At 39.0% G+C, this 15,160-nt stretch overlaps 1 protein-coding gene and 1 pseudogene across 1 annotated transcript; both read right to left on the reverse strand.

Annotated features, from left to right (window-relative positions):
* Positions 1-1,326: 1,326 nt before the first annotated feature.
* On the reverse strand, positions 1,327-2,083 carry LOC137951308 (protein FAR1-RELATED SEQUENCE 3-like; annotated as a pseudogene).
* A 5,929-nt stretch (positions 2,084-8,012) lies between these two features.
* On the reverse strand, positions 8,013-10,077 carry LOC137951757 (tyrosine/DOPA decarboxylase 2-like). The gene is made up of 2 exons (XM_068798646.1): positions 8,386-10,077; positions 8,013-8,097 (listed from the first exon to the last, which is right to left on the reverse strand). Exon 1 carries the CDS (start codon positions 9,990-9,992, stop codon positions 8,460-8,462), a length of 1,533 nt encoding a protein of 510 aa, XP_068654747.1. The 5' UTR covers positions 9,993-10,077; the 3' UTR covers positions 8,013-8,097; positions 8,386-8,459.
* Between the last annotated feature and the right edge of the window lie 5,083 nt (positions 10,078-15,160).

Consider the following 15,160-nt stretch of genomic DNA (forward strand, 5'->3'; position numbering starts at 1 on the left):
TGCTTCAAAACTTAACAAAATTTTCATCTTCAAAACTTCTAATAATCAGCCATGTGCTCTTCAATATCTTTGACTCAACTTGTGTAGGGCGACATCTATATGAAAGTTCATTGAATACCTGCAAAATAATTAAAAGTATCAATGTATGCTTACAAACTTTGATTTTGTGTTCACAATCTGAAAGGTCGAGTAACCTGCATTTGCTAAAAGCAACTCACAATCTTCTGATGTAGCTCATAGTAATAAACCATATTTTCAATGGTTTCATAAATTTGCAAAATAATTAAAGTAATATCAATTTTTCTGATTCATGTATCACCACAACCAAATATATAACTAATAACGCTCATACAACCACATAGATAAGAGTAATTTTGAACACTCACCATCATTTGCATTTGTTGTTGAAGCTTGAAACTCATGCAAGGAATGTTCCTCTACTGATATAGATGTTTCACTTGAAAAAAACAAAGAGAGAACAAATACATAAAAATACTAAATAAATTATTATAAACATAACTAAATAGGTAATTAATTACCTTTTCTTCAACTTAGGACAATTCCGCTTATCATTGTGTGCTAGCTCATTACAACCACGATAGAACCTTTTGATTCGAGAAGCCTCTTCCAATGCCTTCTCTTTACCTCCCTTCAATCTCTTACCACTACATTTTGTTTTAGAAATCGCAGGAGGATGGATTGAAGGAATTTCTTCATTTTTCTCTTTCCCAAATTCATTTTCCACTTGTTTGGGTAATTGAAACTCAAGTAATTGCTAGTAAAGGGCAGCTATTTTCTCTTTTGCATATTCATATGCTTCATTTGAACAATTTGTTATACATAAGTAATCAGCCCAAATAAGTCCCAACTCCCTCATTCTATTAGGTGTTGAGGTCACTACATCACCACAAAGTTCATAGTTACTATGATCCAAACGAACAGTTATACTTTGTGCCCATCTCTTCATGATATAATGCTCTAAATGTTGATCAATATACTCATTTCTTAAAATGATAAGAATGTGTCTTCAAGGGATTACTTCAAACTCAAACTTCATACAAGGACAACATGCAAGTTGTTGATGTGGATCATAAGAAACTCTTTGAGGCTGTTCTTTTGAGGAAGGTCCCACCCCAAGAAATTTTACCCAATGTATTGTTGAATTTTCCTCCCTCTGTGAACCAAAGTTCAGACTCTCTTTTAATTCTTTTTGAAACTTGAAAAATATGGACCTTTGTATTCTTTTTCTATTTGCTTCTCAACATAGAACAGGGTAATCATTTCAGGCTTGGTATATGATGTGTCAAGATTGACCTTCTTCACTTACTACTTTTGTTTCCTTATGGCTGCTTCATAGTTGTGGATAAATTCAACTAATGATTTATTTTTACTGAAGTAAGAATCAAAGAAAGAATTCATACTTTCACCCCTTTAGGTGGTCTGTATTCCAACCATAAAATAAGCGTTTACAATATGCAAGAACCCATTGACTTCGTTCACAAAAGATTTTGTGCAACTAATTATTATGGTATAACTGAAATGTTTAATTAAAACATAACCATTTTGATTCAAATTCTTTTGGTGTGTCAGGGTTCCACATACAATCTACAAAATCACGTTGGAATTTTTCATCATGAGCAACAAAACCAACTCCCTCACCAACCTTATTTAGTATATGCCACATACAATATTTGTGAAAAGCATTTGAAAATATAATTTTGATTGCATGTGTTATACCCTGATATGTTATAATGGCACAAGGGTGTTGGTTCAACATAGCTTTAAGAAATTGCTCAAATAGCCAAACAAATGAATCACCCTTTTCATCCTTTAATAGCCCACAACCAAATGTTGTAGATTGTCCACGATGATTGACTCTAGTATAAGGCGCAAGAATAAGTTCGTATTGGTTAGAATCATAAGTAGTATCAAAAGCCACTGCTTCACCAAAATGGTGATATGCCTCCCTACTCTCTCCATCCACCCAAAAATAGTGAGTTAACCTCTTCTTCTTATCCATTTCATACAAATAAAAAAATGAAAGATGTACGTCTCGTAGATCCTTGAAATGATCCAACAACATTTAAGCATCATAATCTCTTAATTCTTGTCTCATGTACCTCTCATAATTTCTAACATCTCTATCAGTATACCCAACCTTGTCATATCCTTCGGACAATATCTCAAAGAAATAATTTTTTATGTAGAAACATTAGCATTTTTGAATGTATGAAATAAGTTTTTATGCACAAATGTCATTTGCCTAGTTAAGGGCAAAAAATGCCTTTTATGAGGAGTCAATAGGAGATGATTATGGCCTTCCATAAATTTTTCCACTTTCCACTTCTCATTAGAATCTTTAGTGAACCTAATTAATGCCCCACATCCATCTCTTATAGGGTCCTGCTTGAGGGTCTCATCAAAATTATGATTTCTTCTTGCATATCCTTCTTTTGAACATATAAACATTCTACCATTTATTTCTTTGGAATCCTGACAATAATTTATATCGCTTTTACATACATTGAATCCTCCATCCCTAGAATAACTATATTAAAATGTTTAAGCGTTCTCAATTGAGTTAAAAAGCATACCTACTTTAGGTTTTTTATCTCCATATATTGTTGGATTGCACACATTGTCCCCTCCACAAGCCAAATTGCCTTCATCCGCTGGTAATTCTTCACATATGTTAGTTTACCTAAAACCTTGTGTCCAAAGTTTGATTTAGTTTGGGCTAAATTAGAAGTACTGCAACTCAAATTCTGGTCACTAAATTTGGATTCCATATTGTTGACCAACCAAGCCATTACTAAATTATCTTCTGCCACCCAATCTTCAGTAACAGGCATCGGGGGATCACCGGTTATATATTTTGTCATTCTTTTGGCCTTCAAATACATCAAAATTGATTTGGACCAGTTTACATAATTCGATTCATTCAATTGGATTGTAATTATTTGAATAGACTGAGAGAATTTTATATCCAACCTCTCAGCAATCCTCACGACAGCAACCCGTGTGCTAGCATCAGCAATTAAATATCACCAAACACTACAATTCAGTTTACTAGAGTGTCAATTAACCAAAGGATAACACTTTCCCAAAATTTCTATGCTTGTGTAGTCAAGTGGGCATTGCAACGAATTCAATTAGGTCAATTCAGCACCCAATTCACTCATTTTTTCTCCAATAGTGATCAATTTCAGCAAGCTATATGGATGATGATGCAAGTATTGGGTTGATGATGCTGGGAAATTTGAGAAATTTTCTCAAATAGGGATCATCAAACACTTCTAAATCCCAACAATTAATCAAATAGAAGCAGTAATCATTAGCCAATAAGCTAAGATTGGGAGAAAAAGGAAAAAATTTGAATTTTTACCCTACCAGTCTATAAATCTGGGGAAAACCTTTAAGGAGATTGTTGAAAATAGAAAGAAAATTAACAAAATTGAAAGAAACTTGCTCAAGACTTGTATTACTACTCTGATACCATGAAAAATATGTGATTTGGGGAGAAAATAGAAGAGGAAAAAGAGTTCTAGAAGACAAGCAATTTTTTTACCTAGGAATCCGAGCTAAAAAGGCTCGTCCAACTTCTTTATAATCAAGGTTTAAGTGAAAATTTACAAAAGAAAAAAAATATTCCTCAATACTCAAAATTACATATCTCCTAAAATACAAGTCTATATTGAATGAAAATTTAACTAGAGATAAAATAAGACATTCCTTATCTAATAGTCATACTATAAGAGAAAAATGTAAAGTGAAAATTATGAAAAATGACCACAATACCCTAAACTTGTATTTTAATAGTTCTAACCAAGTCAAATGCTGAAGTTGAGTATAGTGCAATTGCTCATACGGTTAGTGAGCTGATGTGGGTGAGATTTTTAGTCAATGAATTTAACCTATAGAAGGATTAACCCATGACTATGTAATATGACAACCAGACAATCATATTCATTATAGGAAATCCAATGTTCTATGAAAAAATTAAGCATATTGAAATAGATTGTCACTTCATTCAAGATGTCGTAATAAAGAAAGAAGTCATCACTCCCTATGTTAAGTCTGATGACCAAGTGGCATACATATTTACTAAATCATTGAATAAATGTGATTTTGATTTCTTTTATGACTAACTGAGATTCATGGACATAAACACTCCAGCTTGAGGGCATGTTAAAAATCAGTTGAAGGTTAGTTTCATCATTTTACATTAGTTGTATTTTCCAGAATAGATAGTATATTGCTATGCATGTTTATATACTTCTATTGTGCAATCCAATGTAATTTGCATGTGTATTTTGGGAGTCTGAAGGGTTTAAGAGAAATGTAAGTGGGAGCATTCTTGTAATTATCTCTCACTTAATTTAATAAAAGAAAAGGGGTCGACCCCCTAGGAGAGTTATTATGAAACTCTCTTCCCTCATTCTCTCTTTCTTCTCTCCTCTCTTTACAATTCTCATATTTAACCTTTTTCTCAATATAGATATCCATTCAATGCAATTAATGTTCCTGTAATCTTCAATGACTAGCTTAAAGGTTTGTCCTCTTCAACCCTGGATATGGAACTTCTAAATGCTGCAGATTGTGGATGATGAAGTTCTGCAAGAACCAGAAGAGAGACCAGAACTGCAAGCTATAGAATTGCTATTGAATTACTTTATTCATGAGATTTCCTACCAAAACAACTTTGAGTCCATTCAGTCAGTGGTTAGATTGTTTCTCAAGGTACAACTTTTACAGCTTTAACTTTTCATCTGATGCAATGCACAATTTTATTTTAATTAAGCTAGAAAAGTAGAACTGCTTTCAGTCTGTTTGCATCCGGATTCTTCAAAACCATTAAGCTCTGAATATACCTTCTTCTATGCATTCATGGCTTGAGATTTACCTATGTTAGCTTGAGAAAGTTGTTAGAATTTGATGCTATTATTTCTTTTTCAAGGAAAAATTATTTTTTTACTGAAGAGCAACTTTTATTCATTTTCAATGAATACGTGGAATTGATGAAGACGGGAGTTTATAGATTACTTTCTTTTGTACTTCTAAGAGAAATACCCTGACACTTGGTGAACATATTGAAATGAAAGATTCAATAGTTCACATTAAGAGTTCAGTATCTTTACGTACACATATAGAACATAAACCTAAGTCAAGTAGCCCCAGAAGGGTATTTAATGAGGGTTTTCAGTTTTCAATGAATTAAAAGTTGAGATATAAATGCGTTCATTGCAAACCTTTCAAAGAAACAATAGCTAGCAAGCTGAGCCAACCAGAGTGAATAAAAATAAATTTACTCTGACCGATTGGCTGAAAATTTTCAATCCCTACACAAGATTTTTTATTCCTTCTACACTTTTTTCCTAGAGTTTTCCATCAACACACCGTAAACATTTATGATAAAACAGATAAATAAAGAAAACCTTACTAAACCTTTAACAGGGAAAATTCAGAAAGGGCAGTACTGAATGAAGAACAACAGTATTTGTTTTTCATGCACAATTAATTTGAAAAAGGTAAGAAGCTACAAATGATTGACAGCCACAGACTTGTATGAAGGAAAAACTTCTGCAACAGATTTTCCAAACATGAACTGAGAAGAAAAAAGGAAAGAGAAATAGTCAAAGAAATGAATTCTAATTTGTAGGCACAATGGTTGGAATAGCAGAATTCTGATAGAAAAAAGGGGGGCCTCCATCCAACCCTCCCCTTTCGATACAAAAAATCAGAGGACAAGGACTGCTCCCTTCCTCATTTGCTTTTTATGAAAATCTTGTGAAAAACGGAAGGGCTTCTATCCTCCCCTCTTTCTCTGTTTTAGATGGAAATACACTGAATGCCCCTTTCCCCTTTGCTGCTATGAAAATCTTGTGAAAATCGGAGGGGCCTCTACCCTCCCTTCCTTGTGATGGAAAAGTTGGGAAGGGTGAAGGCATCTCCTCTCTATATTTTCAATAGACAATATGGTGAATGCCCTTCCCCATTTGTCTGTTTATGAAAATCTTATGAAGAACTGAGGGGGCTCTACCCTTCTCACACTGTGATGGACAAATGTGGAAGGGCAAAGGCATCTCCTTACTATGATTCTCATAAAAAACCAAAGGGAGCAATGGATTTGTAATTGACCTCAATAATAGAATCTTATAACAATGATGAACATTTGATAACCTGATTTTCGGGTTTGAGATTTAGAGTTGCACTTGGAGCAATGATATTGTGTTCCAGACTAATCACCTATGATTGGTCAATGAAAATCGGATCATGTGAGGATAAAATAATCCTTGTCTGCACAAGGACAAAGTTCAAAATCATCATATTCAAGTTAGGCTTTACGTATTCACCCTAAATTGAACAGTCTTAAACCATGGCCTCATGCAGGTAAGAAGTATTTTGTTCTCACCAAAACCAAAACTTGTGGTTGGTCTAGATCACGCGGTTATTTGTCTAAAAATAACACTAAATAATGAAGAACAATTCCAAACATTGAATGAACAATGGAGAAGCTCATTCATGAAAGTAGGGGTGTCACCAAGCCAAACCGGCTCACAAACCATTCGAACTCGGTTTAGTTTAGTTTTTATTTGAGCTCGGCTCGAGCTCAAACTTGAAATAAGGCTCGTTAAGTATAACAAGCCAAACTCGACATTTTCCAAGCTCGTTTTGTTAGCTTGTGAGCCGACTTGTTAGCATAGATGTTTTTATGAAAATACCTTTTAATCTAATTGCTCTTTGTCAATTCCCTCTTCAGTTGGTTGATAGTTGCTCTTATTTACATCAAATCTCAACGACGGTCAATCGTTCAATCCTTTTGGGTTCCTCAACATCTAATGTTTGTTGGTTGCCAATGGAAAAACACTATTGATGGATGTGTTTGCTCTTTATTTTAGGTCTATTATGCTGGTTATTATACATTAGTATACTCCATTACAAAGTTTTGGACTCCTCTGCAATTGCTTGCACTTCAATTATACTAAGTTCATCACAATATTTTATTTATTTATTTTTATAGTTTTAAATGTAGGTTGGAGCTCGAGCTCAAACTCGGTTAAAAATTTTGGGCTTAAGATCGATTCCAGTTTTAGGCTCAAAGTTGAGCTCGAGTTCGAAGTATTCAGATCAAGCCAAGCTCGATCATATGAAGGTTTGAACTTGGCTCGGCTCGATGCCACCCCTACATGAAAAGCTACATCTGGAATGGAAAACAAACGAATGGGGAAATGTTGAAAATGGTAGAAGCATGGTGTTCAATAATAGACAATTGTTGTGCATTGATTAGAAGCAAATTGAGCAGTATAACACAGCATGTGGAGGGCAGAAGGGAGGACAGAGCTTTAAGGGAACATCAAGTATCTCAGGCCACACACAAATGGGTCCCCGAGCCATGAAATTCTCCGCAAGATGCAAATAAAAAAGGCCCTTGGGTGCAATTTCTACTCCACTGAGCAATAAACAAGAATAGAATGCACACAAAAATCTATATTGATGGCTGCAACTTGTCCATTTCTATTTCAGCTCAGAATTTTCACAAACAGGTGGGAGGCATGAGTGGCCAATGCACTGCACGTGGGCATCACTCTCTTCTTCTGCTATTCTGTTTTTTTCTCAGACCTCTTCCTTAATATTGAAAAACACAAACCAACACGAGAAGAGGTTTATTTCGCACTGCCATTGCAGCAGCAGCAGAAGAAGAAACAGTCTTTCGACTTGCCGCCCCAACTGATGGCGAAAACCAGGTGTTTAATCTATCATTTGACTTGATAAAGAAGCTACATGCATGTTGGACTAATCTAAGAGAGGAAAAACGAAAAATAATGGAGTCAGGAACCGCTGATTCGCATACCTGTTCATGATGACGAACTTATTTGACCACAAGCCGTTTGCAGAAAGTTTCTGCAGAAGGGGCCACGAATCTGCCCCGCATAAACTCGAAACGTCTCTCTCTGAGTAGGTAGATTACTTTTCTTGTTTGGGTTACTGGGGGTAGGTGCCTCCGGTCAAAGCTCAGCGATTCACGTGTTGATCTTACCCGATTGTGATCGACTGGATTCCGACAAATGGAGGCCGTTCTGTTCACTTGGAGACCATCTGAAATATAATTTTACGATAATAAATCTCAATTTGCAAGAAAAACCCACCCCAAATTTCACCATGAGAAATATTTAGTATATATGGTTTTATGAGTAAGTCCTATGAGCTTTTATATGAATTGGTCCGATTCATGGGATCAATCATCTTTCAAAGATACACATAAATTTTCTATATATAAAAAAAAAATTAATTACTAAAAAGTGCTAATCGAAGCTATGAACAAATCATCCAAGTGGACTACCATGTTCCAAAATTCACAAGAATCAATCACACAAATGACGATACCAAATGTTATTATCCTCCCTCTTTTTTCGCTTTTTTTCGCTTCTGAGGCTACGTCTGTCTCCTCTCATTGTAACTCAAAAAGAATGGACCCCGTTGCTGGTGGGCTCCAGCAGCGCATCTGCGTGGTCTTGCACCACTTTCCATGCAAGATTGATGTGTCTGTCTTCCGTGAGCGTGGCCCCCACCGCGAACCGGATCATGTACACACCCCCAACCACGGAATGGGTCATGTAAATGCGCCCGGAGGCGTTGATTGACTCCAGCAGCTTCCTGTTTAGCTCGTTGACGGCCTCCAGATCGTCGACGGCAGGGGAGGAGGGTGGCACGAGGCGGAAGCAAACCATCGCGAACGTCCGGGGGACGACGATCTCGAAGCGCTTGTCCATGGCGATTAGCCCCTCGAAGTGCTTCGCCATCTTGACGTGGGTTCTGAGAAAGTTGCGCAGGGAGGAGATGCCGTAGCTTCGTAGGACCATCCATAGCTTCAGAGCTCTGAACCTTCTGCTCAGGGCAATCTGCCAATCTTTGTAGTCGACGACCTCCCGCGACTCTGTCGCTTTGTTTCGGAGGTACTCTGGGTTGGTCGAGAGGGCTTTCACTAGCGAACTGGGGTCCTTCACCCAGAGGCAGCAGCAGTCGAGGGTGGTGAAGAACCATTTGTGGGCGTTGAGGCTGAAGGAGTCCGCGTTCTCGACTCCGTCGATGAAATGCCGGAACTCCGGGCAGATGCAGGCGCTGCCCGCGTAGGCTGCGTCGACGTGGACCCAGATGCCGTACTCCTGGGCCACCTCGCAGAGCGGCGCCAATGGATCGACTGCAGTGGACGATGTCGTCCCTACGGTGGCGCAGAGGAAGAGCGGTATCAGACCCTTCTCCAAATCGCTTTCCACAGCCAACCGGAACGACGCCGGAGACAGTCCGAAGTTATCGGATTTCTTTGTCTTGATGGCTCGGAAGTTGGCCGGATTAATCCCCGCGATCTGCGCAGCTTTCTGCAGAGCACAGTGCGTTTCATCAGACCCATAAACAACCAGCCGCCCGATCTCCTCCCTCCCTATCCTGTTCAACACACGATCCCTCGCAGCAGTGAGCGTGCAGAGAATGGCCTCGCACGTTGTCCCCTGCAACACCCCACCCCCAGTGCCGGAAAACAAGAACGACTTCGGCAGCTTGAGCATTTTCCCCAGCCAGTCCATCACAATACTCTCCAGCTCTGTCGCCGCCGGCGAGCTCATCCAGTTGAACCCCACGACATTAAACCCCGTGCTCAGCATCTCCCCCAGGAACCCCGCCGTGCTCCCACTCGAAGGGAAGTAAGCGAAGTAATTCGGACTCTGCCAGTGAGTGATCCCGGGCACAATATGACTCTGCACATCCTGCATAATGTTCTCGATGGGCTCTGGGTTGTAAGGAGCAGTGTCGGGGAGACGCTTCCGGAGGTACCCAGGATCCACCTGGCTCCGAACAGGGTACTTCTCGATATCCCTGTAATAATCCGCCAAAAAATCTATCATCATGTGTCCCTGACGCCTAAACTCTTCAGGATCCAGAGGGTTCAGCGGGCACGCCGAGTTGTTCTCGAGCACATCAGCGTGAAGGCTACCCATCGGGGAAGATGGAGGCTCTCAGCTTACAGATCTCCTCTCCTAAGTCTTTAAAGAAACAGAGAGGAAGAGTGGGAACAAAGATGGAGAGAACAGAGGAAGCCTGAGCAGAGATGGATGAGAGGACGGCGAGGGAAATGGTGTTTAAATAAGGAAGACCAAGCAGAGAGAGAGAGAGAGAAGGACACCGTTGGTGGGTCCGTGCGCTCTGAGGTCGGAGGCTTGACTGGACTGAGAAACTCCGCGAGAGGAATGACCAGAGAGGTTGCGCTAATCGGGTCACCTTTTTTTTTTTTTCCTAATTTTTGGTCCGCGTTTTTTTTTGTCTTTTCTCTCAGGGATTCTTATTTCCGTATCACAGGATTACAGTTTTCTTTCCTGGAAACTTGATTCCTGTCGGTACAGAGTTCATTTATTTTAGGAAAAGGACATCATGCTCTGCCACATGTCATAGTTACGTTACCATGGAAAACTATTGCTATAAACATCTAATAATGTTTATGATAAAAAGGGTAAAATGCAAAAAAAGAATATAGACCTAATTCTATATAAGCTTAGCTGCAATTAGTTTTTTTTTTATAGTCAATTTTTAATTAAATAATTTAATTTTTTATTTATTCTTATTTTATATTTATTTATTATCATATAAATTCATATTATTAAAAATTTTATTTTATAAAATTTAATAATAAAATGTAGCTAATAATATTTTAGTAAATATTATAAAATAAATTACATTCTTATACATATAGTAACTTGTCTAAGAAATAAAAATAGTTATGTGATTAAATTGATTAAGACCATACCCATAAGGTTACTCTTGAGTAAACAAGTAAAATTGAACTTAGAAACCGAAAAATTGACAGTTCAAAATGTCAAAGGAACTATGAACAAAAAGGGTAAATACGACTTTAATTATATATAATTATGTAACTACTTGAGTGAGACCGGACCCCGTAAGATATTATATTAATTAGGTGAAGTTAAGATTGAGAAAATGGAAAAGTATAGCTCTTTCCGAGTGGAATTGTAACCTTTTTTTTGGCTGCTTGAAAGGTTCCGATTCTTACTATGTAAAAATGTCTCATTCACATATAAGTTATGGTACCCATAGAATTGCACTAGGGCCCTTAAATCTACTCCATACTAAATAAATCCAACCACTACTTACACTAGCAAAATAACAAATTTATTCTTCAATCGTGTTTTTTATTAAGCAGACTAAAAACCATTTCATTATGACAACGTTAGCATCCTAATTAATAGCATAAATGACTTCGTCAAAGCAATATAATTTACCTTAGCCTGGTTCAAATTCTTAAAATACACGTTTTGGTTGGTTTCAAATGTTCCAATATAGGTGCAAGTTGTTGATGCAGACTTTGGCCATGAGGATGTAGTCAAATTGGTTTATGAACACATGGACGTGCCACGCCTGACAAAAAGCTAATTTTCTTTGCTTTGAATTTGATAGGTTGGTTTGGTGGGTGCCGTGGATGAAAAGAGAGTACAAGTTAGGGAAGACGGAAAAATCTTCTCATAGGAGTTACTCTTCAAGTTGGTCACATGAAATCAAGTGAAATTGGGACCATGGATGGGTGTATTATTGATGATACATATGACATTTAAATGTGTCAGAATAGAGTCACGTCCTCTTTTATGTTTTATTTTCTCGAATTCGAAAGGTATAAAAAGGGGTCAGTGGAAACGTGTAAGGCTACAGTTCATTCTTTTTTGGACCCACTCCAACAAATTTATGTGGAGCGCCTTTTTGTGCAATTGATCGGTCGGGTCAAAAAGGTCAACGTACGCGTATAACAGCCGCCGCGTGGAGTTTGGTCGGTTTCTGCCCGCACGTGAGAATTTGAGATCTCCCCGTCACCAACCCACCCAGGCAAAGCTCATCTGTTTTCACAGACATTTCATCGAACACTTAGAGGAAACAGAGACTCAGCACAGAGTCTCTTCTACTAATAACCATTAATCCCCATCGATTACGAAAGAGTACTCAGAAGACTCCTCTTTCATTGTTTTTGCAGATTTGCTTCTCTCGTAGTTGTAAACAGTGCGTCCGCCATGATTGCCGTTAAGCTTCGGAGGTAGTGAACGGCGCAAGTTGAAAAAATCATGGGGACTAAATTAAGGTGGGAAGACGAATAAGGACGGTTGAGTGAAAAGTTGAAAGTCATTTAGGGAAGAGATCAGAGTTGGTGGAGTTGAAATCAATGAAAACGACGGAAAGTCTAACGCGTAGTAATGGCTGCCAACCAGCAACTAGCTGGGGGAGGATGAATTAAAGTCAGTCAAGGGTCTGGTTTTTCTCTGCTTTGTATGGAGTCAGGGTAGCTAAGCAGCCGCAGCGAAACGCTGGTGGTGGAAAGTTAGGACACATTTTACTCAGGGAGAGCATGCATGGCCCCTCGTCGTCTCTCTCGCCCTTCGCTCAACCGCGTTGCTTATATTTTTCATGTCACTACAACGGTCGCACCGGGTGGCTTATATCTTTACAGAAAGAAGTGTAACATTCTGTTTTCTAAAAGAAAAAGGACTAAGACTGATCCCAGACTCTCAGACTGTCAGATTCTTTGAAGTTCTTGGAATTGAATCCCAGAGACACGTAGCTGCATGGAGCGCACCATGATTAGTACTCATTGTGTTAAATGACCATAAATTACTACTTAATAAGGATAAAGATAAAGATAAAAATAACTAGTAATTAAATTAGATACATACTCAAATTGTAGAGTTGTAATCATCTATTGTATCTACTATAACTTATGGAATACGTTTAACCACATAACGTTCAATTTCATAGTTAAGTAATAGTAACTTGGTTTGGTGTATGGGATTGCATAAATGCCTAGTTGAAAGTTGCGGACTCTCCGATACTTCTTCTTTAAAATGGTTTTGATTGAATCTTAGATACTTGGTCCTTATATATTACGTCCCTATGCAATTCAACTTATCTAGCTCCTTTCGAACTCGGATTAAGTCATGTATAAGGCAAATAAGAGTCTTGCTTTTAAGTTCAGATTAAGGAAATCATGAGGAAAGATAACATTTCACATGGAGTAAGGACTCGATCCATGGATGTAATTTTGTCGTCGTATAAAATGCCATGTAACAAGAGGTCGTATAAATCACTCTTATAATCTTTTTTAATAAAAAAATAGCACAAAATGAGTAACAGTTAACAATATCTGCCCATTACACGTGAACAGCACAGACAACCACTCAGTGGACCCAGAGTTCCGGATCCGCAATAAGGACACGTGAACCACGTGTGACCGTGCAATTCTCACGTGATGCACGTGGTCACAACCGTCTCCGTCCATCTGGTCACTCGACTCTCAAGTCTCAATTGTTCAAACGACGAACGAATCATCAATAACAGCGGAAACGGAATTCCTCCGCTTTTCCACGATTTCTGGAGGTGGCCCACGGTGAATCTGGAAATTTAATTTTCTCACTGTGGGCCATGTCATCGTGAGATGCGACAGCCAGGAACTGAGCTTACTTTTTCTTTTCCGTTGTTTTTTAAAGGAAGTTGATGGTGATTCTCCGATGAGGACGGCTGAGACGCGCGGAGCGGCCGCCGTAAACAGGGCAGGTGGGTTTCGACATTGCAGTCTGCAACCGCGAATAACACACCATTATTAAAGCTTGTTCGTTGAAGACATTAAAATAAAAAAAACAAAAAAACCTGAAGAAGAAGAAGACAGAGGGCGGGCCTCCACAGTCCCTCCCTTCGCAGGTCGATTTCACATCGGCTTGATGCTTTGCCTGCTCAGATACGGACAGTAGTACTGCTCTGACTTGGATTACTGCATTAATGATTCTCTCGCGCATTTTATCGAACGAGAGTTCCGGTACAGACCTCGAGTTTTCTCCAGCATCTGTGGACGGAAGAATGGAGGACAGCGACACGGGGCGGCAGCCGGCCTACATGTGACACTGACGAGTTAATATATCAAAGAGACTTCATTACAAAATTATACAGTTTTAAGTAAGGGTTAATTATATCGTCATCCATTGATAATGATTGTATAGGGTGACAATGTGCCATAAGAGCCCTAGTTAGCGGGTTGGATGGAGAGAGATTGACTGTAATTAGGATAATAATTATATTAATTGTGCATGAGTTTTAATAGGTGTGGAGACTGAGGACATGATCAAACCCTAATTAGTTGCTAATTGTGAAAAAAAAAACAAAATCCAAAAAACGTGCGAGATGGCCTACTTGAGTGGTGGGCCCATATGAGTGCATTGCTCGAAATTCATGAGAGCAAACGTGGGCGTCTCACCCCTTGTCCCTATTTACATTTATGCAAATTTAAAGCCCCATTTTCTTAATAAAGTCGAAACGGCGCTTTTTCGCTCTCAACCCCTAGCTCTGGAAGTAATTGTAGTGAGGTCCACAAGCTGGGCCCCAGCGCAGGGTACTCTTCCTCTCACGTGCCCCTCGTGGTCGGGTTCGAGGGGAATTTTGTTACATCAGATTTGTTTATGACCGTCCGATCACGAGAAGTTAGATATTTTCGACGGCTAAGTTGTAAAAGCGATTAGGGGGGCATGCCCACCACGTGCCGAATTATCCTCCAAGCACAAACAGCCGCAGAAATGCCACACATGCTACTTGAGTTTCTTATTCTTTCTTCCATGGAAGAAGAAGCTTCTTCAGTCTCTCCCCCTAAAAGTCACCCCTCGCCGTGTCGACTCCAGCGACCATAAAAGCAGAAAAAGTAAGATTCACATGGGTTCAAAAGCAGAGAAACAGAAACCAGTCGAATCGATGCTTCTTCCCAGCCTCTCTCCCCACTCCCTTGTCTTCCAGAAACTCTGATAGGTAAAGCAGCTGCGATTACAGGTAAATTGCAAGCAATGCATGGGCTGCTCCCGCGGCTCTTGACCTGATAACGTGCCCCTCGTGGGTTCCCCTGGACCCAATCCGAGGGGCTTGTTTTTGTTATCTGAAATTGAAATTGAAATGAATTGAATTCCCACTTCCCGGCCAGTCCAAGTCTTCCTTCTCTCCTGCTGCTTTTTAGCCTTTCATACCCCAGAAACGGTCCCCACTCCTGCGTTTTTTTATTAGTTTAGTCTCCTGACCATGTTTTCTTGGTTCTGGACAGATACGGGCGTCTTCCAATGAAGAAAAAAAAAAAAAAAGA

Source organism: Aristolochia californica, unplaced genomic scaffold (genome assembly GCF_029961685.1).
Source record: "Aristolochia californica isolate CCGP_79_NKW_82.1479 unplaced genomic scaffold, dmAriCali1.0.hap1 SCAF_15, whole genome shotgun sequence".
NCBI lineage: Eukaryota > Viridiplantae > Streptophyta > Magnoliopsida > Piperales > Aristolochiaceae > Aristolochia > Aristolochia californica.